The sequence below is a fragment of the Pelophylax lessonae genome (assembly GCF_965119305.1).
Source record: "Pelophylax lessonae genome assembly, contig: HAP1_SCAFFOLD_538, whole genome shotgun sequence".
Lineage (NCBI taxonomy): Eukaryota > Metazoa > Chordata > Amphibia > Anura > Ranidae > Pelophylax > Pelophylax lessonae.
In genome coordinates this window covers 1-28,000 of record NW_028119807.1, presented here as the reverse complement: position 1 = coordinate 28,000, position 28,000 = coordinate 1, and the positions used below count along the sequence as shown (strand labels likewise).

Below are 28,000 nucleotides of genomic sequence, written 5' to 3'. Positions count from 1 at the left end.
GTATGTCAGTGGGGGGGAGGCTTCAATGTATAGGGGAACATGGCCGGTATGTCAGTGGGGGGACGCTCTAATGGATGGGGGGCATGGCCAGTATGTCAGTGGGGGGAGGCTCTGCCACTCCAATGGCCGGTATGTCAGTGGGGGAGCCTCCAATGGATGGGGGGCATGGCCGGTATGTCAGTGGGGGAGGTTCCCATGGATGGGGGGCATGGCCGGTATGTCAGTGGGGGAGGCTCCCATGGATGGGGGGCATGGCCGGTATGTCAGTGGGGGGAGGCTCTGTCACTCCAATGGCCGGTATGACAGTGGGGGAGGCTCCAATGGATGGGGGGCATGGCCGGTATGAGAGTGGAGGAGGCTCCAATGGATGAGGGGCATGGCCGGTATGACAGTGGAGGAGGCTCTAATGGATGGGGGGCATGGCCAGTATGTCAGTGGGGGGAGGCTCTGCCACTCCAATGGCCGGTATGTCAGTGGGGGAGCCTCCAATGGATGGGGGGCATGGCCGGTATGTCAGTGGGGGAGGTTCCCATGGACGGGGGGCATGGCCGGTATGTCAGTGGGGGAGGCTCCCATGGATGGGGGGCATGGCCGGTATGTCAGTGGGGGAGGCTCCCATGGATGGGGGGCATGGCCGGTATGTCAGTGGGGGAGGCTCTGTCACTCCAATGGCCGGTATGACAGTGGGGGAGGCTCCAATGGATGGGGGGCATGGCCGGTATGTCAGTGGGGGAGGCTCCAATGGATGGGGGGCATGGCCGGTATGTCAGTGGGGGAGGTTCCCATGGATGGGGGGCATGGCCGGTATGTCAGTGGGGGAGTCTCCCATGGATGGGGGGCATGGCCGGTATGTCAGTGGGGGAGGCTCCAATGGATGGGGGGCATGGCCGGTATGACAGTGGGGGAGGCTCTAATGGATGGGGGGCATGGCCGGTATGTCAGTGGGGGAGGCTCCAATGGATGGGGGGCATGGCCGGTATGTCAGTGGGGGAGGCTCCCATGGATGGGGGGCATGGCCGGTATGTCAGTGGGGGAGGCTCCAATGGATGGGGGGCATGGCCGGTATGTCAGTGGGGGAGGCTCCCATGGATGGGGGGCATGGCCGGTATGTCAGTGGGGGGAGGCTCCAATGGATGGGGGGCATGGCCGGTATGTCAGTGGGGGAGGCTCCCATGGATGGGGGGCATGGCCGGTATGTCAGTGGGGGAGGCTCCAATGGATGGGGGGCATGGCCGGTATGTCAGTGGGGGAGGCTCCCATGGATGGGGGGCATGGCCGGTATGTCAGTGGGGGAGGTTCCAATGGATGGGGGGTATGCATGGTATGACAGTGGGGGGAGGCTCCCATGGATGGGGGGCATGGCCGGTATGTCAGTGGGGGAGGCTCCCATGGATGGGGGGCATGGCCGGTATGACAGTGGGGGAGGCTCCCATGGATGGGGGGCATGGGGGAGAGGGAGCGCACTATTGGACAGTTCATCACCTATAGGCTTTGGAGCTCAGGGGGTGCACTGGTTTATGGTGCAGAGCCGGGAAGAGACGTCCTCCTGGATTAGGAATCTTCTGGAGAATTTTGGCAGCTGTTGCGATGAGCGGTGCGTCTCAGAAGATGGATTTTGGCTGAATCGCCTCCATTCCTATTAATAAATCATCCGATCCCCGGAGCTGCGATTCATCACCTCAGCGATGACGCATCTTCCAATGGTGGAACGCGGTCCTGACACAGAGCAGACCGCACTGTCACCATCCATTCCCAGCAAGATTGGGGAGGAGTCCGATAGGAACTTTTTTCATGTGCAAAAAGGGGGGGGGGGGGTGTTCCTTGTCCCACCATGAGGGGGCGTCCTAGTAATATGATGGAGAATACCCCATAGTTTGCCTTTTACAGCCCCTCGTGTGGGGTGGCGCAGTGTTGATAGGGTTAGAGTGACATCGCCCCATCACCCCTCTAATGTTACCCTGTTCTCGCCCCATCCCCCCTCTAATGTTACCCTGTTCTCGCCCCATCCCCCCTCTAATGTTACCCTGTTCTCGCCCCATCCCCCCTCTAATGTTACCCTGTTCTCGCCCCATCCCCCCTCTAATGTTACCCTGTTCTCGCCCCATCACCCCTCTAATGTTACCCTGTTCTCGCCCCATCCCCCCTCTAATATTACCCTGTTCTCGCCCCATCCCCCCTCTAATATTACCCTGTTCTCGCCCCATCCCCCCTCTAATATTACCCTGTTCTCGCCCCATCCCCCCTCTAATGTTACCCTGTTCTCGCCCCATCCCCCCTCTAATGTTACCCTGTTCTCGCCCCATCACCCCTCTAATGTTACCCTGTTCTCGCCCCATCCCCCCATTCACCCTATAACAGCCCCACTCCGCGCCATCCCCTGCCCCTCCTCCACCATTGATGTTAACCCTATGACTGCCACACCACCCCATTCCCTTACTAGTATGAGTGGGGGAGGGTTTGGTGGCAATAGTGCCAATTACTACCACACCCCCCTGTTTATATGAATAACACATCGCCCCCCCCCCCTTACTAGTCCCCCATCTTCATGTCATCCTCCACTTTTACCCCCCCATCCCTTCTGTATCACTCCCAATCACCTCCGCACCATCATCCGCTCTTCACTGCGTGACCCCCCCCCTCCCCCACATTGGGTATCAGTCATTATTCAGTAATGGAATCCTCCTTCCGCCATCGTCCTGTGACCTGGAATTTCCCCAGCCGGAGGATTGGTGTCATGGAGGGATGCCGGGTACAGCCGGGGCTGGCAGCCAACACACCTGGCACAGCGGCTGGCACAGACCCCGACATTCCAGATACAGAAAGCCGTTTCCCTGGAGACGAGGGACGGGTGAGGGGCAGAACTCCAAACACCTCCAATGTGCCGGCTGGGGACACGCGAGGAGAACAGAGGAGCCACTGTCTGCCAACTGCCGACCACTTCAAACACGTGCCGCCCCTCACCCCCCACAGACCGGCCATGGAGGGACTCCAGGTGACCCCAAAGTAACCCTCCAGATTATAATCTACACAATGCAGTGTGCCAGGGCTGAGCGAGAGACCCCCATAGATATATTACACCTGTATGAGACCCCCATAGATATATTACACCTGTATGAGACCCCCATAGATATATTACACCTGTATGAGACCCCCATAGATATATTACACCTGTATGAGACCCCCATAGATATATTACACCTGTATGAGACCCCCATAGATATATTACACCTGTACGAGACCCCCATAGATATATTACACCTGTATGAGACCCCCATAGATATATTACACCTGTATGAGACCCCCATAGATATATTACACCTGTATGAGACCCCCATAGATATATTACACCTGTACGAGACCCCCATAGATATATTACACCCGTATGAGACCCCCATAGATATATTACACCTGTACGAGACCCCCATAGATATATTACACCTGTACGAGACCCCCATAGATATATTACACCTGTACGAGACCCCCATAGATATATTACACCCGTACGAGACCCCCATAGATATATTACACCCGTATGAGACCCCCATAGATATATTACACCCGTATGAGACCCCCATAGATATATTACACCCGTATGAGACCCCCATAGATATATTACACCCGTATGAGACCCCCCATAGATATATTACACCTGTATGAGACCCCCATAGATATATTACACCTGTATGAGACCCCCATAGATATATTACACCTGTATGAGACCCCCATAGATATATTACACCCGTATGAGACCCCCATAGATATATTACACCTGTATGAGACCCCCATAGATATATTACACCTGTATGAGACCCCCATAGATATATTACACCCGTATGAGACCCCCATAGATATATTACACCCGTATGAGACCCCCATAGATATATTACACCTGTATGAGACCCCCATAGATATATTACACCTGTATGTGACCCCCATAGATATATTACACCCGTATGAGACCCCCATAGATATATTACACCTGTAAGAGACCCCCATAGATATATTACACCTGTACAAGACCCCCATAGATATATTACACCTGTATGAGACCCCCATAGATATATTACACCCGTATGAGACCCCCATAGATATATTACACCCGTATGAGACCCCCATAGATATATTACACCCGTATGAGACCCCCATAGATATATTACACCCGTATGAGACCCCCATAGATATATTACACCCGTATGAGACCCCCATAGATATATTACACCCGTATGAGACCCCCATAGATATATTACACCTGTATGAGACCCCCATAGATATATTACACCCGTATGAGACCCCCATAGATATATTACACCTGTATGAGACCCCCATAGATATATTACACCCGTATGAGACCCCCATAGATATATTACACCTGTATGAGACCCCCATAGATATATTAGACCTGTATGAGACCCCATAGATATATTACACCTGTATGAGACCCCCATAGATATATTACACCTGTATGAGACCCCCATAGATATATTACACCTGTATGAGACCCCCATAGATATATTACACCCGTATGAGACCCCCATAGATATATTACACCCGTATGAGACCCCCATAGATATATTACACCTGTAAGAGACCCCCGTAGATATATTACACCTGTACAAGACCCCCATAGATATATTACACCTGTATGAGACCCCCATAGATATATTACACCCGTATGAGACCCCCATAGATATATTACACCCGTATGAGACCCCCATAGATATATTACACCTGTACGAGACCCCCATAGATATATTACACCTGTATGAGACCCCCATAGATATATTACACCTGTATGAGACCCCCATAGATATATTAGACCTGTATGAGACCCCCATAGATATATTAGACCTGTATGAGACCCCATAGATATATTACACCTGTATGTGACCCCCATAGATATATTACACCCGTATGAGACCCCCATAGATATATTACACCTGTAAGAGACCCCCATAGATATATTACACCTGTACAAGACCCCCATAGATATATTACACCTGTATGAGACCCCCATAGATATATTACACCCGTATGAGACCCCCATAGATATATTACACCCGTATGAGACCCCCATAGATATATTACACCCGTATGAGACCCCCATAGATATATTACACCCGTATGAGACCCCCATAGATATATTACACCCGTATGAGACCCCCATAGATATATTACACCCGTATGAGACCCCCATAGATATATTACACCTGTATGAGACCCCCATAGATATATTACACCCGTATGAGACCCCCATAGATATATTACACCTGTATGAGACCCCCATAGATATATTACACCCGTATGAGACCCCCATAGATATATTACACCTGTATGAGACCCCCATAGATATATTAGACCTGTATGAGACCCCATAGATATATTACACCTGTATGAGACCCCCATAGATATATTACACCTGTATGAGACCCCCATAGATATATTACACCTGTATGAGACCCCCATAGATATATTACACCCGTATGAGACCCCCATAGATATATTACACCCGTATGAGACCCCCATAGATATATTACACCTGTAAGAGACCCCCGTAGATATATTACACCTGTACAAGACCCCCATAGATATATTACACCTGTATGAGACCCCCATAGATATATTACACCCGTATGAGACCCCCATAGATATATTACACCCGTATGAGACCCCCATAGATATATTACACCTGTACGAGACCCCCATAGATATATTACACCTGTATGAGACCCCCATAGATATATTACACCTGTATGAGACCCCCATAGATATATTAGACCTGTATGAGACCCCCATAGATATATTAGACCTGTATGAGACCCCATAGATATATTACACCTGTATGAGACCCCCATAGATATATTACACCCGTATGAGACCCCCATAGATATATTACACCTGTATGAGACCCCCATAGATATATTACACCTGTATGAGACCCCATAGATATATTACACCTGTATGAGACCCCCATAGATATATTACACCCGTATGAGACCCCCATAGATATATTACACCTGTATGAGACCCCCATAGATATATTACACCCGTATGAGACCCCCATAGATATATTACACCTGTATGAGACCCCCATAGATATATTACACCTGTATGAGACCCCCATAGATATATTACACCCGTATGAGACAGCAGTGTGTGAGCGGCGGCACATACAGCAGCGTTTTCCCCGTGAGAGAGCGGGGGAGGGGTGGGGGAGACGCGCCGGGAAAGCCGGTGACAAAAGCCATCGCAGCTGTGTGTTTGCAAACAGCGTAGCGGAGCTGTGAAGAGGGCTGAAAGCAGTAATTGTCTTTAATTAGCGGAGGTTGGAGGAATCTAAAGCTTTGACAAAAGACATATCCTGCGTGCCAACAGCCGCCGCCACCGCCGCCGCACTTCAACTCACAACTCACACATTCCAAGATTTACTGCAGAATCTCCCGTCAACTACCCAACACTGCAAACCTCCAACCGTAACCTGTGCTAAACCATGACCACCATCGGCCGGATCCCCCTATACACCATGTCTGCCATCAGCCGGATCCCCCCGTACACCATGACCGCCATCAGCCGGATCCCCCTGTACACCATGTCTGCCATCGACCGGATCCCCCTGTACACCATGTCTGCCATCAGCCGGATCCCCCTATACACCATGACCACCATCAGCCGGATCCCCCCGTACACCATGACCACCATCAGCCGGATCCCCCCGTACACCATGTCTGCCATCAGCCGGATCCCCCCGTACACCATGTCTGCCATCAGCCGGATCCCCCCGTACACCATGACCGCCATCAGCCGGATCCCCCTGTACACCATGTCTGCCATCGACCGGATCCCCCTGTACACCATGTCTGCAATTGGCCCGATCCCCCCCATACACCATGACCACCATCGACCAGATCCCCCCCTGAACACCATAACTACCATCGGCCCTATCCTCCAGTACACCATCACTGCCATCTCCTGGATCCCCCGTGCCTCATAACCACCATCAGCCAGATCCCCCCAAACACCATGACCGCCACCTCCTGGATCCCCCCCATACCCCATGACTGCCATCTACTGGATCACCCCCCCCGTACCCCATGACCGCCATCTACTGGATCACCCCCATACCCCATGACTGCCATCTCGTAAACCCCTTGCACACCAAGTATAATAGTTTGTGACTGTGGGCGGAGGGGGGGCATTAGAGTGTAAGCTCTGAGTGCCATTTCTGTACTTTCCAAATATTGGTATCCATAGCGGAGGAGGGGCGGTGGATAGAAGAAGCAGCCATTGGGACATTAATCCAATGTCTTGTCCCTCCTATGAAGCCAATTTCTCTCTGGTGTCCCATCCTAATGACAGAGAACCAATCACAGATTACCAATGACTCCATTCTGCGGCAAAATTACCACAAGGATGAAATTCTGCCCCTTGCTGCGTCAGACGCCATGAAGAAGAACAGCCGGCTGTGTAGAGTCATTCCAGCCAGTATAATGGTCTGCAGACCAGGAGGAAGGAGAGCGACATCAGTAGCCATTATCATTGGGGAACGCAACTTCCCAGCCTGGGAACGGAAATCATCAACTCTGCACACAGGGACCCCTCACCAATATTAACCCAGAGGACATGGAGGGGGAGATAGTCTGCAGTATTGGAGGCATAGGGAGAGAAAGATTGTAGGATTAGAGGGGTAGGGAGAGATAGTCTGCAGGATTAAGGCGAAGGGAGAGATAGTCTGCAGGATTGGAGGCGAAGGGAGAGATAGTCTGCAGGATTGGAGGCGTAGGGACAGATAGTCTGCAGGATTGGAGGCGTAGGGACAGATAGTCTGCAGGTCTAGGACTGGAGGCGAAGGGACAGATAGTCTGCAGGTCTAGGACTGGAGGCGAAGGGACAGATAGTCTGCAGGTCTAGGACTGGAGGCGAAGGGACAGATAGTCTGCAGGTCTAGGACTGGAGGCGAAGGGACAGATAGTCTGCAGGTCTAGGACTGGAGGCGAAGGGACAGATAGTCTGCAGGTCCTGTGTTGAAGGTCCAGGGACAGATACGTTTTCAGGCTCTGGTAGGCCCACCTGGTTCTGGGCGGAGTTCAGTCCCGGTTAGGATGGGTGTGATAACCATAAAATGGGAGTTATGTACTTACCGTGAAATCCATTACTCTGAGTTCATCGACAGACACAGCACTCCATAAATCATAACAAGTGGGTTATATTGCCTCCTCCAGGAGTAGGACTAGGCAGAACAAAAAAACACCTGGCTATGCCCATGGGCCGCCCTCAGCTGGTATATAACCCCCCTTCTCTGCTCTAGGTAATCCGTTTAGTAGCAAGCAGTATTAGAAGTATCAGAGGGGTGGGTGCTGTGTCCGGCGATGAACTCAGAGAAATGGATTTTACGGTAATTACAAAAATCCCATTTTCCCTTTCATTCCTTGACGGACACACCTCTCCATAAACCATAACTACTGGGATGTCCAAAAGCAGTGCCAAAAGGAAAATAAGTGGTGGGGAAAATAACCTAAGGATAAACATAAAAGCCCTTAACCGGGACACAGGAGCCCTAGCTGGGACACAGGAGCCTTAGCCGGGACACAGGAGCCTTAGCCGGGACACAGGAGCCTTAGCCGGGACACAGGAGCCTTAGCCGGGACACAGGAGCCTTAGCCGGGACACAGGAGCCTTAGCCGGGACACAGGAGCCTTAGCCGGGACACAGGAGCCTTAGCCGGGACACAGGAGCCTTAGCCGGGACACAGGAGCCCTAGCCGGGACACAGGAGCCCAAGCCGGGACACAGGAGCCCAAGCCGGGACACAGGAGCCTTAGCCGGGACGCAGGAGCCTTAGCCGGGACGCAGGAGCCTTAGCCGGGACAGAAAAATAAAGGTTTAAAGAAAAACACCCCCGAAGAGGGAAAGCCCCTCTCAAAACAGCAGCCTGCAAAACTTTGCGTCCAAAAGAAGCATTCGCAGATGTCAAAGTATCTACCATTTAGAATTGTGTGAAGGTACGCACCGATGACCAAGTGGCCGCCTTGCAAACTTGCGCTATTGATGCCCGATGACGCAAGGCCCAAGAAGCACTCAGCGCCCCCGCAGAATGCGCAGTGACAGGGAAAGGTGGAACCTGACCTTTAATAGAATAGGCCTGAGTCATCGTCCGTCTGATCCATCCGGAGATGGTAGCTGAAGAAGCGGCAAACCCTTTTCTTGGTCCGTTCGTAACCACAAAAAGGGAGTCTGACCTCCAAAAAGGACTCAGTAGCTGCCAGATACACCCAAATTGTACGCACCACATCCAAGGTATGCAAAGCAAAGTCCTTGGGATGAGCCAGCTTGGGACACAAGGAAGGAAACACAATGTCCGCATTCAAATAAAAGTCAGAGACAACTTTGGGCAGGAATGATGGACAACCACTTTATCCCTATGGACCACTTAATGGGGACTGCGACAGGATATTGCCGGCAATTCCGATACCCTGTGGGCCAAGGTAATAGTCACCAAAAATGTCACCTTCTGGGATAACGTAGGCAAGGGAATCTCCCGAATATTCTCAAATGGATGTTTCTGGAGAACCAGAAATACTAAATTGAAATCCCATGGCGGCAAGAGAGACCGTACCGGTGGAGCCACATGTCGAATCCTTTGAATGAAGGTAAGAACTAAAGAGTGCATGGCTAGGGGTCGCTGAAAGAAGATTGCCAAGGCAGCCCTTGATGGTACTTAAGGCCAACTTCTGATTAACGCCCCGTTGAAGAAAAGTTAAGATCCAAGAAACAGAAAAGGATCAAGGATGAGCGCCAATCTACTCACACCAAGAAATGTACTCTTTCCACGTACGATGGTATATCTTGCTGGAAGACGACTTCCTTGCCTTTACCATAGTAGGGATCACTGATCCAGACAGACCTCTATCCCTCAGTACCCTCGCCTTTACCATAGTAGGGATCACTGATCCAGACAGACCTCTATCCCTCAGTACCTGGCTTTCAATAGCTAAGCCATTAAAACCAGCGACTGTAAAGCAGGATGGTAGATCAGCCCTTGGACCTACTGGTCTTCTCTGAGAGGAAGCCCCCAAGGGACATTTACAGCCACCAGTATGATTGGAAGATTTCGCTCTGGATTACTCACGGGAACTGCAGAAGAAGCCTTCGCTATAGAAGATCCTGGCCTTACCGTGGCCCTTGGGAGGCCTGTGGCGTCTATCAGAGGACCCAGTGACCGCATCACGAACTTCGGTATCCTTCTGTGGAGCCGAACCTGCTAAAGGAGCTGCATGTAAGACTGTGCAAACAGAACTGTCCTGAAGGTGGATACCACCAGACTCAGAACCTGTATGCAAAATGGGAGAGAGAACTATCTGTGTGACAGCGGCTGGTAAATCACAGCCTGCGGTCCCTGAACTTTGTGCAGAGGAAGGACCACCCTGGTCAGAAACAGAATCCGACCTCAGTAAATCAATTCCCTGGACAGGGATAGGGGGGACCTTAGTTCAGACATCACCTTGGCAGGAATTAAATCTACACAAGGAGACTTCAGACCTAAAAAACCTGAAAAGGACAAGCTTTGTCCCCCTAAAAGAAACATTTTGCGGATCAATAATGGACTAATAATGGGCGAGGGCAGACGTTCATGCTGAAGGAGTCTTGTCTGCTGATCCGGGGAAGCTAGCTCTAGGCTTACCAGACCAAGGTTGCTTGGAAGCTCCCGGGGAAGATTTAAAAGATCTATTTCCCTTATTCTCTATCCCAGAAGAACAAAATAATTTTCTATGGGCTGAGGAGGAGGACCCCCATCTGCGGCGAGGCTCCATCCCTTTCCTTGACTGTGGCAGGAAGGTACTCTTCCCTCCCGTGATACCCTTAATGAGGTCATCCAGGGTAGCCCCAAAAAGCCATCGCCTTGAAAGGGCAGATCAATGGGAGCTTTCTTAGAGGCTTGGTCTGCGGATCAATTCTTAAGCCACAGCACGCGCCCAATCACCACCGCTGAAACAGAAAGCTTGGACAGCCCAGGAGATGAATCCAAAGCTGCATCACAAACTGCAGCCCATGGACCAACTGGTCCACTAAACCAACATAAGCAGCGGGGACCGGCTCAGTCCACAGACCCTGGCGCAAAAGCCTGGCCCATTCAGTCAGGGTCTGAGACACCAGGGCTGAGTTTGGGGACTACAAAGGGTAGTTTTGGTTGTTCCCATTCCTTACAGGAAAACCGGTCATAATAAGGCACATAAAGGAAACCCCTTTGGAGTGCGATGTGACTTGTGCGTACCAAACGACACAGCCGCATCCGGGGCTACATCAGCCGCATCCTCCATTTTTAAAGTCCCAGGCACTGCAGTGATAAGTGCGTCTACCAGCAGCATTTCATTCGCTGCTGCGACCATGGAGGAATCATCCAATCGGATTGATCTGGGGTGCGATATTAAATCCCCCTGGATGGGCCTCATCCATGACAGCATCAGGCTCAGAATAAGATAAGACAGCCTGAGCAAGGAAAGGCGGGGGAAGCTTCCTCCTGGGCCTTTGCCCACACGCCACTTCCACCCGAGACACTAAGGACTGCAGGGCCGCCGTCAGTGCAACCATGGGAAGCTGGGGTTCCGAGGGACCTGCTACCTCCATGAGGGGGTCAGTGGGGGAGATGTGACCCTGAGGCTCCATAAGGAAAGGAAGACCTTGCAGTACAAAAACAATCCTTTGGCACCACTAAAGGATCCCTTCAAGGGTCAGGGTACTTAGCAGAGAGAGAGAGATACCAGGGACCCCCCAAAGACTCACCCTACCGACCGGAGGGGCACCGAGAATTCGAACCCAGCACTATCATGGACGCTATCCCTGTTTATATGTCCTGGGCACAGGACGAGGAGGAGCTTTGGCATCACCACAAGGCTTCAGTTGTTTCCAGCATCTCCCAGACTATGTGAAATCGGCACCCATGACATCATCCTGCTACACAAACATGGCCGCCAACCAGAGACCAGCCAGACTAAGGGAATATGGCCACCCTCAGCTACAAACACTGAAGCATGCTGCCAGGATCTTTCCTGCACCCTCTGCAAGGACACCCACCCCTGAAGGTAGGACACACGTTTAGGGCAGACTCTGCTGTGCACTCTGCACTGGGACCCCCCTGCACTATACCTACATTGCAAACAGCAGGGCATGCACAGAGGGGTCTCCTACACTGGGACCCCTCCAGACTACCATGGCCGGACACACACTATTCCAGGACCCTTACAGAGTTGGGATAGCGGGGGGAGACCCCAGGGGTCTCTGCTGCATTCTCTGCCCTGGGACCCCCACCAGACTCTAGCTCCAGACGGGGGAATAGGAGTGGGGGAAGCCAACCTCAGTGAGGGATTTAAGGATGGGAGGAGGGAACCTGCAGGTAGGGCGGACCGTCCCTGGAGGTCACCCGCGTCCTCCCCAAAGAAAACCACCACAAGGGGAGAGGGGGGATTGTATTTACGCTTCCATGGTGCGGGTAATGCTCCAGACAGAACTCCTCGTCACCAAAGTAGGGGAGCTGTTGGCCAAGGGACCGCTGCGACTCAGACCCAAGCCCGGTAGTATGCGACCCTGAGAGACGTTTAACTCGCAGGCCAGCTTCTATCTGTGAGTCCATGTCGCGGGTGACCTACTGCGGAGCTGCGGTCTGCATGCACTCGCTGCCTGGGCTGGGGGAACCACTGGATCTAGATTATCCAGCCCATCTCCAAGCCCGGCAGTTGATTGTTGATCTCCCAAGAGAAAACAAAAAAAGATGCAAGGAGAAAATTGCTAGGACCAGAAATCCCAGCCGGGAGCCTAGGTCCTTACTCCTGACTAGACAGATTAAAACTGATTACCTAGAGCGGGGGGGGGGGGGGGTATATACCAGCTGAGGACGGCCCATGGGCGTAGCCAGGTGTTTTTCGTTCTGCCTAGTCCTACTCCTGGAGGAGGCAATATAGCCCACTATTTATGATTTATAGAGCGCCATGTCCATAGATTAATGAAAGGGAAAAGCCTATTTTGTGCAGAATTTACAAGCTTGAGCACTGACAGTGTGGATCGATTTACGAGTCGCTCACATATGTGCTGCACTCTTCAGCTCCGAAACATTTGGCTAAGATGTTATGTGATGTCACTGTAACCCCTAAAGTGCCACACCACCTCAAAGACTCCTAACTACGCCCAGGGAGTGCAGATGGGGTTTCACCCACACATGAAGGCCACCACACGGTGAGCTCATGTGAAAGGTGCTGGGAAGTCGGGGGTCAAACTGGGTAGGAGCCTCTACACAAAAGAATGAGGATAAGGGGCCAGACGTCTCTCCACCACCTCCACAAAAAAAACATAAAAAGGCAAGAGGACCCTTCTCTCCACCACTTCCACAGAGAATGAGGACAAGATGGCCGACTTATCTCCATCACCTCAACCCAAGAACGCGAGAACAAGATGCCCGACTTATCTCCATCACCTCAACTCAAAAACGCGAGAACAAGATGGCCGACTTATCTCCACCATCTAAACCCAGGAACACGAGAACAAGATGGCCGACTTATCTCCATCACCTCAACTCAAAAACGCGAGAACAAGATGCCCGACTTATCTCCACCATCTAAACCCAGGAACACGAGAACAAGATGGCCGACTTATCTCCATCACCTCAACCCAAGAACACGAGAACAAGATGGCCGACTTATCTCCATCACCTCAACCCAAGAACACGAGAACAAGATGCCCGACTTATCTCCATCACCTCAACTCAAGAACGCGAGAACAAGATGCCCGACTTATCTCCACCATCTAAACCCAGGAACACGAGAACAAGATGGCCGACTAATCTCCCCCACATCAACCCAAAAACACGAGAACAAGATGGCCGACTTATTTACACCACCACAAGAGAAAAATGAAAAAAAAAAAAACGCTGACTTGTTCTCATTGTCTTGGGTGGAGGTTGTGGACACAAGTCTTCTCTCCACTTCCTCCACACAGCAATACAAGACCAATAACGAACAATTTGTAGTCACATGCAAGGGCCTCAGGCAATTCCAAATCTGAAGAAATTATTATTGCTGACAGCCACAATCTCCCTTTCTCATCCAATAAGGCACAAAATGCAAGAGAATATTTAACCAATGAGGAGTTAACAAAGGTAATCAATTTCCAGAAGAACCAGAAGTCCCAGCAAGCCAAGACAGATTACCAGCCAGGTAAAGTAACCGTGTCACTGGCCAATACTGGCTATCCTTCTCATGGAGTGCAGCGGAAGTGGAAGAGTTAAGCAGGGGAGCCATTGTCTGGTAGAACGTCTTCAACATCTGATAATACTTTAGATGCTGCACCTTGGACGGCGTCCCGAGAGCGGAGCCCATGGCCAGGATCGTGTTTTGTGCGGGATGATAGCGGGGAGTGATTGGAAGCAGTGGGGTTCCCAGGCGGCTTTCATTATTATACAGCATTAATACCTGGACTGGAAGGACAACTGAGGTCTTCTAACCGCATCTTCATCATCCCAAACTCTAATGTCTTCCAGACCCAGATTGACGATTACTCAACTGACGCCACTCCAGGGCTCAGAGATCACTTCTAGCAACCCATAGAGACCCTGGAGAGGGTGAGAGGAGCAAGGTCCGATTCTCCGTGTCTGGAGAGCAGTATAGAGAATGACTGGCAGAACGGAAGGGACATCAGCCACCACTTCCCATCATTTCCCAATAAAAAGGCTGGACAAAAAATGACCCCCCATATCGCATGCGCAGAGGAGGAGGAACACAAAGATCTCCACTTGGACCCCAATCATTCCCTTTGTAACAATAAGTTCATGGGCCTCATTATCCACCATTACCTGGAACAATACCACAACGGTCTGTAGGTTAGAGTCCATGTCTGGCAGCAAGAGAAGGGAAGCGGTAATGGAAGATGACAGCACAGGAAGGAAATGTGCCGGACACATCGAACGAACACCTGCAAGTCTTCTTCCAATCTTATCTCCAGCTTTCTGCCAAGAACATCGGGGTTCAGCTTCAACTACACAGCCAAATAACCACCAAACTTCCAGTGTTCTCACAATGAGCTCCATCCAAAGCTGGGCCTCACAATGAGCTCCATCCAGAGCTGGGCCTCACAATGAGCTCCATCCAGAGCTGGGCCTCACAATGAGCTCCATCCAGAGCTGGGCCTCACAATGAGCTCCATCCAAAGCTGGGCCTCACAATGAGCTCCATCCAGAGCTGGGCCTCACAATGAGCTCCATCCAGAGCTGGGCCTCACAATGAGCTCCATCCAAAGCTGGGCCTCAAAATGAGCTCCATCCAGAACTGGGCCTCACAATGAGCTCCATCCAGAGCTGGGCCTCACAATGAGCTCCATCCAGAGCTGGGCCTCACAATGAGCTCCATCCAAATCTGGGCCTCAAAATGAGCTCCATCCAAAGCTGGGCCTCACAATGAGCTCCATCCAGAGCTGGGCCTCACAATGAGCTCCATCCAGAGCTGGGCCTCACAATGAGCTCCATCCAGAGCTGGGCCTCACAATGAGCTCCATCCAAAGCTGGGCCACACAATGAGCTCCATCCAGAGCTGGGCCTCACAATGAGCTCCATCCAGAGCTGGGCCTCACAATGAGCTCCATCCAGAGCTGGGCCTCACAATGAGCTCCATCCAGAGCTGGGCCTCACAATGAGCTCCATCCAAAGCTGGGCCTCACAATGAGCTCCATCCAAAGCTGGGCCTCACAATGAGCTCCATCCAGAGCTGGGCCTCACAATGAGCTCCATCCAGAGCTGGGCCTCACAATGAGCTCCATCCAGAGCTGGGCCTCACAATGAGCTCCATCCAGAGCTGGGCCTCACAATGAGCTCCATCCAGAGCTGGGCCTCACAATGAGCTCCATCCAAAGCTGAGCCTCACAATGAGCTCCATCCAGAGCTGGGCCTCACAATGAGCTCCATCCAAAGCTGGGCCACACAATGAGCTCCATCCAAAGCTGGGCCTCAATTCTGCTAATCGGTTATCTTGTCATACCTGATTGGTCTATAAATGGCCAGAGGGAAGGCAAGTTTCCTCAGAGAGAGGGGGACAAAGACTTCCACCAAGAGAACCTGTGATCTTTCAAGCATCAGTTGGTCTGATAATAATGAGACTTCCTATGGCTGCCATCTTTGGAGCCCCCCCTTTTATAGAGGTTTGGCCTGCCTTGTGATGTTCATTTCAGGTCACCCTTCACACGCGGCTATTTGGTGAGAAGGACTGATAAAGGTACGAAGGAAGGATCTCTCCGTATGTGGACACCACAAGCTGACTTTTAAATGAGAATCATTTCCCCTATGAAGGAACTAGGAGTCCCCTATGAAGGAACTACGAGTCCCCTATGAAGGAACTACGAGTCCCCTATGAAAGAACTACGAGTCCCCTATGAAGGAACTACAAGTCCCCTATGAAGGAACTACGAGTCCCCTATGAAGGAACTACGAGTCCCCTATGAAGGAACTACGAGTCCCCTATGAAGGAACTACGAGTCCCCTATGAAGGAACTACGAGTCCCCTATGAAGGAACTACGAGTCCCCTATGAAAGAACTACGAGTCCCCTATGAAGGAACTAGGAGTCCCCTATGAAGGAACTAGGAGTCCCCTATGAAAGAACTAGGAGTACCCTATGAAGGAACTACGAGTCCCCTATGAAGGAACTACGAGTCCCCTATGAAGGAACTAGGAGTCCCCTATGAAGGAACTACGAGTCCCCTATGAAAGAACTAGGAGTCCCCTATGAAAGAACTACGAGTCCCCTATGAAAGAACTACGAGTCCCCTATGAAGGAACTACGAGTCCCCTATGAAGGAACTAGGAGTCCCCTATGAAGGAACTACGAGTCCCCTATAAAGGAACTACGAGTCCCCTATAAAGGAACTACGAGTCCCCTATAAAGGAACTACGAGTCCCCTATGAAGGAACTACGAGTCCCCTATGAAAGAACTACGAGTCCCCTATGAAGGAACTACAAGTCCCCTATGAAGGAACTACGAGTCCCCTATGAAGGAACTACGAGTCCCCTATGAAGGAACTACGAGTCCCCTATGAAGGAACTACGAGTCCCCTATGAAGGAACTAGGAGTCCCCTATGAAAGAACTACGAGTCCCCTATGAAAGAACTACGAATCCCCTATGAAGGAACTAGGAGTCCCCTATGAAGGAACTAGGAGTCCCCTATGAAAGAACTAGGAGTACCCTATGAAGGAACTACGAGTCCCCTATGAAGGAACTACAAGTTCCCTATGAAGGAACTACGAGTCCCCTATGAAGGAACTACGAGTCCCCTATGAAGGAACTAGGAGTCCCCTATGAAGGAACTACGAGTCCCCCTATGAAAGAACTAGGAGTCCCCTATGAAAGAACTACGAGTCCCCTATGAAGGAACTACGAGTCCCCTATGAAGGAACTAGGAGTCCCCTATGAAGGAACTAGGAGTCCCCTATGAAGGAACTACGAGTCCCCTATGAAGGAACTACGAGTCCCCTATGAAGGAACTACGAGTCCCCTATGAAAGAACTAGGAGTCCCCTATGAAAGAACTAGGAGTCCCCTATGAAGGAACTAGGAGTCCCCTATGAAGGAACTAGGAGTCCCCTATGAAAGAACTAGGAGTCCCCTGTGAAGGAACTACGAGTCCCCTATGAAGGAACTACAAGTCCCCTATGAAGGAACTACGAGTCCCCTATGAAGGAACTACGAGTCCCCTATGAAGGAACTACGAGTCCCCTATGAAGGAACTACGAGTCCCCTATGAAGGAACTACGAGTCCCCTATGAAGGAACTACAAGTCCCCTATGAAGGAACTACGAGTCCCCTATGAAGGAACTACGAGTCCCCTATGAAGGAACTACGAGTCCCCTATGAAGGAACTACGAGTCCCCTATGAAGGAACTACGAGTCCCCTATGAAGGAACTACGAGTCCCCTATGAAGGAACTACGAGTCCCCTATGAAGGAACTACGAGTCCCCTATGAAAGAACTACGAGTCCCCTATGAAGGAACTAGGAGTCCCCTATGAAGGAACTAGGAGTCCCCTATGAAAGAACTAGGAGTACCCTATGAAGGAACTACGAGTCCCCTATGAAGGAACTACGAGTCCCCTATGAAGGAACTAGGAGTCCCCTATGAAGGAACTACGAGTCCCCTATGAAAGAACTAGGAGTCCCCTATGAAAGAACTACGAGTCCCCTATGAAAGAACTACGAGTCCCCTATGAAGGAACTACGAGTCCCCTATGAAGGAACTAGGAGTCCCCTATGAAGGAACTAGGAGTCCCCTATGAAGGAACTACGAGTCCCCTATAAAGGAACTACGAGTCCCCTATGAAGGAACTACGAGTCCCCTATGAAAGAACTACGAGTCCCCTATGAAGGAACTACAAGTCCCCTATGAAGGAACTACGAGTCCCCTATGAAGGAACTACGAGTCCCCTATGAAGGAACTACGAGTCCCCTATGAAGGAACTACGAGTCCCCTATGAAGGAACTAGGAGTCCCCTATGAAAGAACTACGAGTCCCCTATGAAGGAACTAGGAGTCCCCTATGAAGGAACTAGGAGTCCCCTATGAAAGAACTAGGAGTACCCTATGAAGGAACTACGAGTCCCCTATGAAGGAACTACAAGTTCCCTATGAAGGAACTACGAGTCCCCTATGAAGGAACTACGAGTCCCCTATGAAGGAACTAGGAGTCCCCTATGAAGGAACTACGAGTCCCCCTATGAAAGAACTAGGAGTCCCCTATGAAAGAACTACGAGTCCCCTATGAAGGAACTACGAGTCCCCTATGAAGGAACTAGGAGTCCCCTATGAAGGAACTAGGAGTCCCCTATGAAGGAACTACGAGTCCCCTATGAAGGAACTACGAGTCCCCTATGAAGGAACTACGAGTCCCCTATGAAAGAACTAGGAGTCCCCTATGAAAGAACTAGGAGTCCCCTATGAAGGAACTAGGAGTCCCCTATGAAGGAACTAGGAGTCCCCTATGAAAGAACTAGGAGTCCCCTGTGAAGGAACTACGAGTCCCCTATGAAGGAACTACGAGTCCCCTATGAAGGAACTACAAGTCCCCTATGAAGGAACTACGAGTCCCCTATGAAGGAACTAGGAGTCCCCTATGAAAGAACTAGGAGTCCCCTATGAAAGAACTAGGAGTCCCCTATGAAAGAACTAGGAGTCCCCTATGAAAGAACTAGGAGTCCCCTATGAAAGAACTACGAGTCCCCTATGAAGGAACTAGGAGTCCCCTATGAAGGAACTAGGAGTCCCCTATGAAAGAACTAGGAGTCCCCTATGAAGGAACTACGAGTCCCCTATGAAGGAACTACGAGTCCCCTATGAAGGAACTACGAGTCCCCTATGAAGGAACTAGGAGTCCCCTATGAAGGAACTAGGAGTCCGCTATGAAGGAACTAGGAGTCCCCTATGAAGGAACTAGGAGTCCCCTATGAAGGAACTAGGAGTCCCCTATGAAGGAACTAGGAGTCCCCTATGAAAGAACTAGGAGTCCCCTATGAAAGAACTAGGAGTCCCCTATGAAGGAACTAGGAGTCCCCTATGAAGGAACTAGGAGTCCCCTATGAAGGAACTACGAGTCCCCTATGAAGGAACTAGGAGTCCCCTATGAAGGAACTAGGAGTCCCCTATGAAGGAACTAGGAGTCCCCTATGAAAGAACTAGGAGTCCCCTATGAAAGAACTAGGAGTCCCCTATGAAGGAACTAGGAGTCCCCTATGAAGGAACTAGGAGTCCCCTATGAAAGAACTACGAGTCCCCTATGAAAGAACTACGAGTCCCCTATGAAGGAACTAGGAGTCCCCTATGAAGGAACTAGGAGTTCCCTATGAAGGAACTACGAGTCCCCTATGAAGGAACTAGGAGTCCCCTATGAAGGAACTAGGAGTCCCCTATGAAGGAACTAGGAGTCCCCTATGAAAGAACTAGGAGTCCCCTATGAAAGAACTAGGAGTCCCCTATGAAGGAACTAGGAGTCCCCTATGAAGGAACTAGGAGTCCCCTATGAAAGAACTACGAGTCCCCTATGAAAGAACTACGAGTCCCCTATGAAGGAACTAGGAGTTCCCTATGAAGGAACTACGAGTCCCCTATGAAGGAACTAGGAGTCCCCTATGAAGGGGGCGAGGGGAACACTGCCTGGTCTCTGCAATCACAACAACGGTCAACACGTCAGAGGGGTGGAAAAACCACATCAGAAATAGAGCGCTAACGTGCCTAGAACAGCTCAGCCCTCGATGGGCGGGACCGTGACTCGGGCCACGGCTGGCGGGAGGAGACGGAGGCTCGGCCCACGGCAGTGGGAGGGGACGGAGGCTCGGCCCACGGCAGTGGGAGGGGACGGAGGCTCGGCCCACAGCGGTGGGAGGGGACGGTGGCTCGGCCCACGGCGGCAGGAGGGGACGGAGGCTCGGCCCACGGCAGTGAGAGGGGACGGAGGCTCGGCCCACGGCAGTGAGAGGGGACGGAGGCTCGGCCCACGGCGGCGGGAGGGGACGGAGGCTCGGCCCACGGCGGCGGGAGGGGACGGAGGATTGGCCCACGGCAGTGGGAGGGGACGGAGGATTGGCCCACGGCAGCAGGATGGGAGGGCAGATTGGCCCACGGCGGCGGGAGGGGGCGGCAGATTGGCCTATGGCGGCGGGAGGGGATGGCTGCTCGGGCCTAGGGCCCATGGGGGGTGCGGGGGGGGGGGACAGTGGCTTGGCCCCATCAATGGGAAGAGATGGAAGTTTTCAGATGCTGCTGATGAACACAGTATCACGGTGGAACATCTGGTGTACACAGATGTAGGGAACCCTGGAGACCTTCCTGAACTTCTATTTCACTCTGATGTCATCTGGCCAAATTCATATCCCACCCGTGATGCCTCTTCCAGGCTCTGCCCAATGCCGTCACACCCTCTGGTGCAGCGGCTCAGAATGGATATTTTCCGTGAGACATTTAGCCGGGATGAGCTGTAGAGGAGAGGAGAGGAGAGGAGAGGAGAGGAGAGGAGATTAGAGGAGAGGAGAGGAGAGGAGAGGAGAGGAGTCTGTTTCTTCTCATTCTGTCTGAAGCCCTCTTCACTCTCGGAGAACTCTCTATCATAGGACGACTTCTGTTTTATTCAATGCCATGGAAGCTTTTAAGCTCCCGATGTGATTCATACTTCCCAATACTGTCCTCGGGGAGTGAGGTCACCCAGAATGATGGTGCTGGAGAGTGGCGGGGATGGAAATAATGCAAGACTTGGCTCATCAACAAACCCCCACCACATTCCCATCGCCTGCACAGAACCGGTACCAGGACCGAGGAGCACATTCCCATCGCCTGCACTACAGCCGACCCAATTCAGGTTTCTATGTGTACCTGATAGAGGCATGGACTTCCCCCACAGAACCGGTACCAGGACCGAGGAGCACATTCCCATCGCTTGCACAGAACCGGTACCAGGACTGAGGAGCACATTCCCATCGCTTGCACAGAACCGGCACCAGGACCGAGGAGCACATTCCCATCGCTTGCACAGAACCGGTACCAGGACCGAGGAGCACATTGCCATCGCTTGCATAGAACCGGTACCAGGACTGAGGAGCACATTCCCATCGCTTGCACAGAACCGGTACCAGGACTGAGGAGCACATTCCCATCGCTTGCACAGAACCGGTACCAGGACCGAGGAGCACATTCCCATCGCTTGCACAGAACCGGTACCAGGACCGAGGAGCACATTCCCATCGCTTGCACTACCACAGCCCACCCAATCCAGGCTCCTGTGTGTACCTGATAAAGGCATGCACTGCGCACGCAGAACCGGTACCAGAACTTAGGAGCACATGGAAGGTCCCGTCACACCCCATCTGCTACAAACACATTTCTTACATCTTCATAATAACGGCACCGACCGCAACATACAATCCTCCGCAGAGCAGCCATTTTATTGGGTAGATATTCGGGGATTTGCTGCAATGTTCTTAAAGGTTTAGGGTCACTTCAGCTTCTGCCCCACCTGGGGTCACTTCAGCTTCTGCCCCACCTGCGGTCACTTCAGCTTCTGCCCCACCTGCGGTCACTTCAGCTTCTGCCTCACCTGCGGTCACTTCAGCTTCTGCCCCACCTGGGGTCACTTCAGCTTCTGCCCCACCTGCGGTCACTTAAGCTTCTGCCCCAACTGCGGTCACTTAAGCTTCTGCCCCACCTGCGGTCACTTCAGCTTCTGCCCCACCTGGGGTCCCTTCAGCTTCTGCCCCACCTGCAGCCTCTCTGTAGACGAGCATTACACAGAAAAGTCCCCGATGCACACAATCCACAGCGACCAATCAGTGCGCTCGTCACTGGCCAGACTGCCAAACATCTTGGATGCTTTAAAAAATGTTGCAATAAATCATCAATAATATGATTATTATTATAAAACCCTGAGGTCCAATTTACCCTCCCCCAGCTCCATGAATCCGGCATTCCACAATACCAGGCCATGGCTCTGCAGAGACCAGGAGGGTGGAATGAGGACCAGCATGGCTCAGTTCTTCAGATGCAGATCCCGGTGTATGAGCTCTGCAGGAAGGGGCAGATCCCGGTGTATGAGCTCTGCAGGAAGGGGCAGATCCCGGTGTATGAGCTCTGCAGGAAGGGGCAGATCCCGGTGTATGAGCTCTGCAGGAAGGGGCAGATCCCGGTGTATGAGCTCTGCAGGAAGGGGCAGATCCCGGTGTATGAGCTCTGCAGGAAGGGGCAGATCCCGGTGTATGAGCTCTGCAGGAAGGGGCAGATCCCGGTGTATGAGCTCTGCAGGAAGGGGCAGATCCCGGTGTATGAGCTCTGCAGGAAGGGGCAGATCCCGGTGTATGAGCTCAGTTCTTCAGAGGCAGATCCCGGTGTATGAGCTCTGCAGGAAGAGGCAGATCCCGGTGTATGAGCTCTGCAGGAAGAGGCAGATCCCGGTGTATGAGCTCTGCAGGAAGAGGCAGATCCCGGTGTATGAGCTCTGCAGGAAGGGGCAGATCCCGGTGTATGAGCTCTGCAGGAAGAGGCAGATCCCGGGGTATGAGCTCTGCAGGAAGAGGCAGATCCCGGTGTATGAGCTCTGCAGGAAGAGGCAGATCCCGGTGTATGAGCTCTGCAGGAAGAGGCAGATCCCGGTGTATGAGCTCTGCAGGAAGAGGCAGATCCCGGTGTATGAGCTCTGCAGGAAGGGGCAGATCCCGGTGTATGAGCTCTGCAGGAAGGGGCAGATCCCGGTGTATGAGCTCTGCAGGAAGAGGCAGATCCCGGTGTATGAGCTCTGCAGGAAGGGGCAGATCCCGGTGTATGAGCTCTGCAGGAAGGGGCAGATCCCGGTGTATGAGCTCTGCAGGAAGGGGCAGATCCCGGTGTATGAGCTCTGCAGGAAGGGGCAGATCCCGGTGTATGAGCTCTGCAGGAAGAGGCAGATCCCGGTGTATGAGCTCTGCAGGAAGGGGCAGATCCCGGTGTATGAGCTCTGCAGGAAGGGGCAGATCCCGGTGTATGAGCTCTGCAGGAAGGGGCAGATCCCGGTGTATGAGCTCTGCAGGAAGGGGCAGATCCCAAGGACCAACCATGGCTGCCAGGGGGGCTCCACCACTTCCCTGAGGAAATGAGGCATCTCTGAGGCGGCAAGGAAAATGAAGGTTAATGGGCCCCAGCTTGGGGCAGTGATTGGGTGGAGGGTGGGAGGTTGCACAGCTTGGGGCAGTAATTGGGTGGAGGGTGGGAGGTTGCACAGCTTGGGGCAGTGATTGGGTGGAGGGGGGGAGGTTACACAGCTTGGGGCAGTGATTGGGTGGAGGGGGGGAGGTTGCACAGCTTGGGGCAGTAATTGGGTGGAGGGGGGGAGGTTGCACAGCTTGGGGCAGTGATTGGGTGGAGGGGGGGAGGTTACACAGCTTGGGGCAGTGATTGGGTGGAGGGGGGGAGGTTGCACAGCTTGGGGCAGTGATTGGGTGGAGGGGGGGAGGTTGCACAGCTTGGGGCAGTGATTGGGTGGGGGGGGGGGGGGTTGCACAGCTTGGGGCAGTGATTGGGTGGAGGGGGGGAGGTTGCACAGCTTGGGGCAGTAATTGGGTGGAGGGGGGAGGTTGCACAGCTTGGAGCAGTGATTGGGTGGAGGGGGGGGGGAGGTTGCACAGCTTGGGGCAGTGATTGGGTGGAGGGGGGGGGGGAGGTTGCACAGCTTGGGGCAGTAATTGGGTGGGGGGGGTGCACAGCTTGGGGCAGTGATTGGGTGGAGGGTGGGAGGTTGCACAGCTTGGGGCAGTGATTGGGTGGAGGGGGGGAGGTTGCACAGCTTGGGGCAGTGATTGGGTGGGGGGGGTGCACAGCTTGGGGCAGTGATTGGGTGGGGGAGGTTGCACAGCTTGGGGCAGTGATTGGGTGGAGGGGGGGAGGTTGCACAGCTTGGGGCAGTAATTGGGTGGGGGGGGTGCACAGCTTGGGGCAGTGATTGGGTGGAGGGTGGGAGGTTGCACAGCTTGGGGCAGTGATTGGGTGGGGGAGGAGGGGGGGGGGGTGCACAGCTTGGGGCAGTGATTGGGTGGGGGGGTGCACAGCTTGGGGCAGTGATTGGGTGGGGGAGGTTGCACAGCTTGGGGCAGTGATTGGGTGGAGGGGGGGAGGTTGCACAGCTTGGGGCAGTAATTGGGTGGGGGGGGGTGCACAGCTTGGGGCAGTGATTGGGTGGAGGGTGGGAGGTTGCACAGCTTGGGGCAGTGATTGGGTGGGGGAGGAGGGGGGGGTGCACAGCTTGGGGCAGTGATTGGGTGGGGGGGGGGAGGTTGCACAGCTTGGGGCAGTGATTGGGTGGGGGGGGGGAGGTTGCACAGCTTGGGGCAGTAATTGGGTGGGGGAGGAGGGGGGGTTGCACAGCTTGGGGCAGTGATTGGGTGGAGGGGGGGGGGTTGCACAGCTTGGGGCAGTAATTGGGTGGGGGAGGAGGGGGGGTTGCACAGCTTGGGGCAGTGATTGGGTGGAGGGGGGGGGGGTTGCACAGCTTGGGGCAGTAATTGGGTGGGGGGGGGGGGTTGCACAGCTTGGGAGTGAAGTATGCGGAGTCTGGTACCCCCGGAGGCTGCAGGAACCAAGGACAAGACAAAGGAGGCTGGGGCAGATTTTACTTTAGATTTTCACCCCCTAGGAGAATAACGGGAGACTTCTTCCGACAGTCACCCTTCTCACCTCCAGGATTTCTCCAGAGCTTCCCCCATCCTTTTGGAACTCCCTACTCCAATCTGTCATCTATCCATCTTCAGACGATCCCTGAAACCCTTCTCTAATACACCGCTTTACCATCAGCCCTTCCCCCACAGCCATCACCATTTGTATCAAATGACCCTCCCACTTAGATTGTAAGCTCTTAGGATCAGGGCCCTCTGATTCCTCCGGTACCAAATTATATGGTAAAGTAACTGAACAGTCTGCCCTCACATTGTACAACACTGCGCAAACTGCTGGCGCCATATAAATCCCATATAATAACAATGTCCGCACCCTGACCCATCCTACACCCAACAAGGTCCACACCTCCCCCATCCATCATCAGACAATGTCTGCAAACTCAGCCATCCAACATCAATGTTTACACTGAATACTTTACCCGATTACAGCAGTGCTTGGATCAGAGGGGTGCAGGAACAGTCCGCCGCTCCTAGAAGACGGGGACCCGTGGGCGGGGGAAGCAAGGGGGTCTTTTTCAGAGAACAAGCTGAAAACTAGGGGGGGGGGGGGGAGTTGCAGTTCATGAGTGGTGGGCCACTTGCAGCCCCGACACTTCTAGAGACCCCCAACATTGCAATAAATTTTTCTCACCTCAGCACCCCAAAACTTTGGCCCTGCTGCAGATTATTGAAGACGTAGAACAATAACCCCCAAGATTAGTGCCGCTGAACGCAATAATAACCCCCAACAATTCCCAGTATCGGTGTCAGTAATAACCCCCAGTATCGGTGTCAGTAATAACCCCCAGTATCGGTGTCAGTAATAACCCCCAGTATCAGTGTCAGTAATAACCCCCAGTATCAGTGTCAGTAATAACCCCCAGTATCGGTGTCAGTAATAACCCCCAGTATCAGTGTCAGTAATAACCCCCAGTATTGGTGTCAGTAATAACCCCCAGTATCGGTGTCAGTAATAACCCCCAGTATCGGTGTCAGTAATAACCCCCAGTATCGGTGTCAGTAATAACCCCCAGTATCGGTGTCAGTAATAACCCCCAGTATCGGTGTCAGTGGCGGTAATAACCCCCAGTATCGGTGTCAGTGGCGGTAATAACCCCCAGTATCGGTGTCAGTGGGGGTAATAACCCCCAGTATCGGTGTCAGTAATAACCCCCAGTATCGGTGTCAGTGGCGGTAATAACCCCCAGTATTGGTGTCAGTGGCGGTAATAACCCCCAGTATCGGTGTCAGTGGCGGTAATAACCCCCAGTATCGGTGTCAGTGGCGGTAATAACCCCCAGTATCGGTGTCAGTAATAGCCCCCAGTATCGGTGTCAGTAATAACCCCCAGTATCGGTGTCAGTAATAACCCCCAGTATCGGTGTCAGTAATAACCCCCAGTATCGGTGTCAGTAATAACCCCCAGTAACAGTAATAGCCCCCAGTATCAGTGTCAGTAATAACCCCCAGTAACAGTAATAGCCCCCAGTATCAGTGTCAGTAATAACCCCCAGTATTGGTGTCAGTAATAACCCCCAGTATCGGTGTCAGTAATAACCCCCAGTATCGGTGTCAGTGGCGGTAATAACCCCCAGTATCAGTGTCAGTAATAACCCCCAGTATCGGTGTCAGTAATAACCCCCAGTATCAGTGTCAGTAATAACCCCCACTATCGGTGTCAGTAATAACCCCCAGTATCGGTGTCAGTAATAACCCCCAGTATCGGTGTCAGTAATAACCCCCAGTATCGGTGTCAGTAATAACCCCCAGTATCGGTGTCAGTAATAACCCCCAGTATCGGTGTCAGTAATAACCCCCAGTAACAGTAATAGCCCCCAGTATCAGTGTCAGTAATAACCCCCAGTAACAGTAATAGCCCCCAGTATCAGTGTCAGTAATAACCCCCAGTATTGGTGTCAGTAATAACCCCCAGTATCGGTGTCAGTAATAACCCCCAGTATCGGTGTCAGTGGCGGTAATAGCCCCCAGTATCAGTGTCAGTAATAACCCCCAGTATCGGTGTCAGTAATAACCCCCAGTATCAGTGTCAGTAATAACCCCCACTATCGGTGTCAGTAATAACCCCCAGTATCGGTGTCAGTAATAACCCCCAGTATCGGTGTCAGTAATAACCCCCAGTATCGGTGTCAGTAATAACCCCCAGTATCGGTGTCAGTAATAACCCCCAGTATCGGTGTCAGTAATAACCCCCAGTAACAGTAATAGCCCCCAGTATCAGTGTCAGTAATAACCCCCAGTAACAGTAATAGCCCCCAGTATCAGTGTCAGTAATAACCCCCAGTATTGGTGTCAGTAATAACCCCCAGTATCGGTGTCAGTAATAACCCCCAGTATCGGTGTCAGTGGCGGTAATAACCCCCAGTATCAGTGTCAGTAATAACCCCCAGTATCGGTGTCAGTAATAACCCCCAGTATCGGTGTCAGTAATAACCCCCAGTATCGGTGTCAGTAATAACCCCCAGTATCGGTGTCAGTAATAACCCCCAGTATCGGTGTCAGTAATAACCCCCAGTATCGGTGTCAGTAATAACCCCCAGTATCGGTGTCAGTAATAACCCCCAGCATTGGTGTTGGTGGGCAGAATACATAGCAGATATATGGCAGATAAACACACAGCAAACACTGAAGGACATTTCGAAGAAGTGAAGGTCTTACCCCGGCACACCGTCCCGTTCTCCACCGATTCGTACCCCGCTTTACACATACACCTCCCGATGGGTACCAGCCACTCCCCGTCTCCATTGCAGTAGAGTTTTATTGGCACATCCACCTCCTCGGCGTTCGGTATACAAATCCCTCGA

The 28,000-nt window shown here is 52.4% G+C and overlaps 1 protein-coding gene across 1 annotated transcript in view; it reads right to left on the bottom strand.

Moving 5' to 3' along the window:
• Positions 1-27,994, bottom strand: part of LOC309543960 (ephrin type-B receptor 2-like) — a gene marked incomplete at its 3' end in the record, with an annotated part of 89,327 nt that extends 61,333 nt beyond the window's left edge. Inside the window, 1 exon segment of the mRNA XM_082276366.1 lies at positions 27,855-27,994. Within this exon segment, the coding sequence (XP_082132492.1) occupies positions 27,855-27,903 (49 nt within the window).
• Positions 27,995-28,000: the final 6 nt, after the last annotated feature.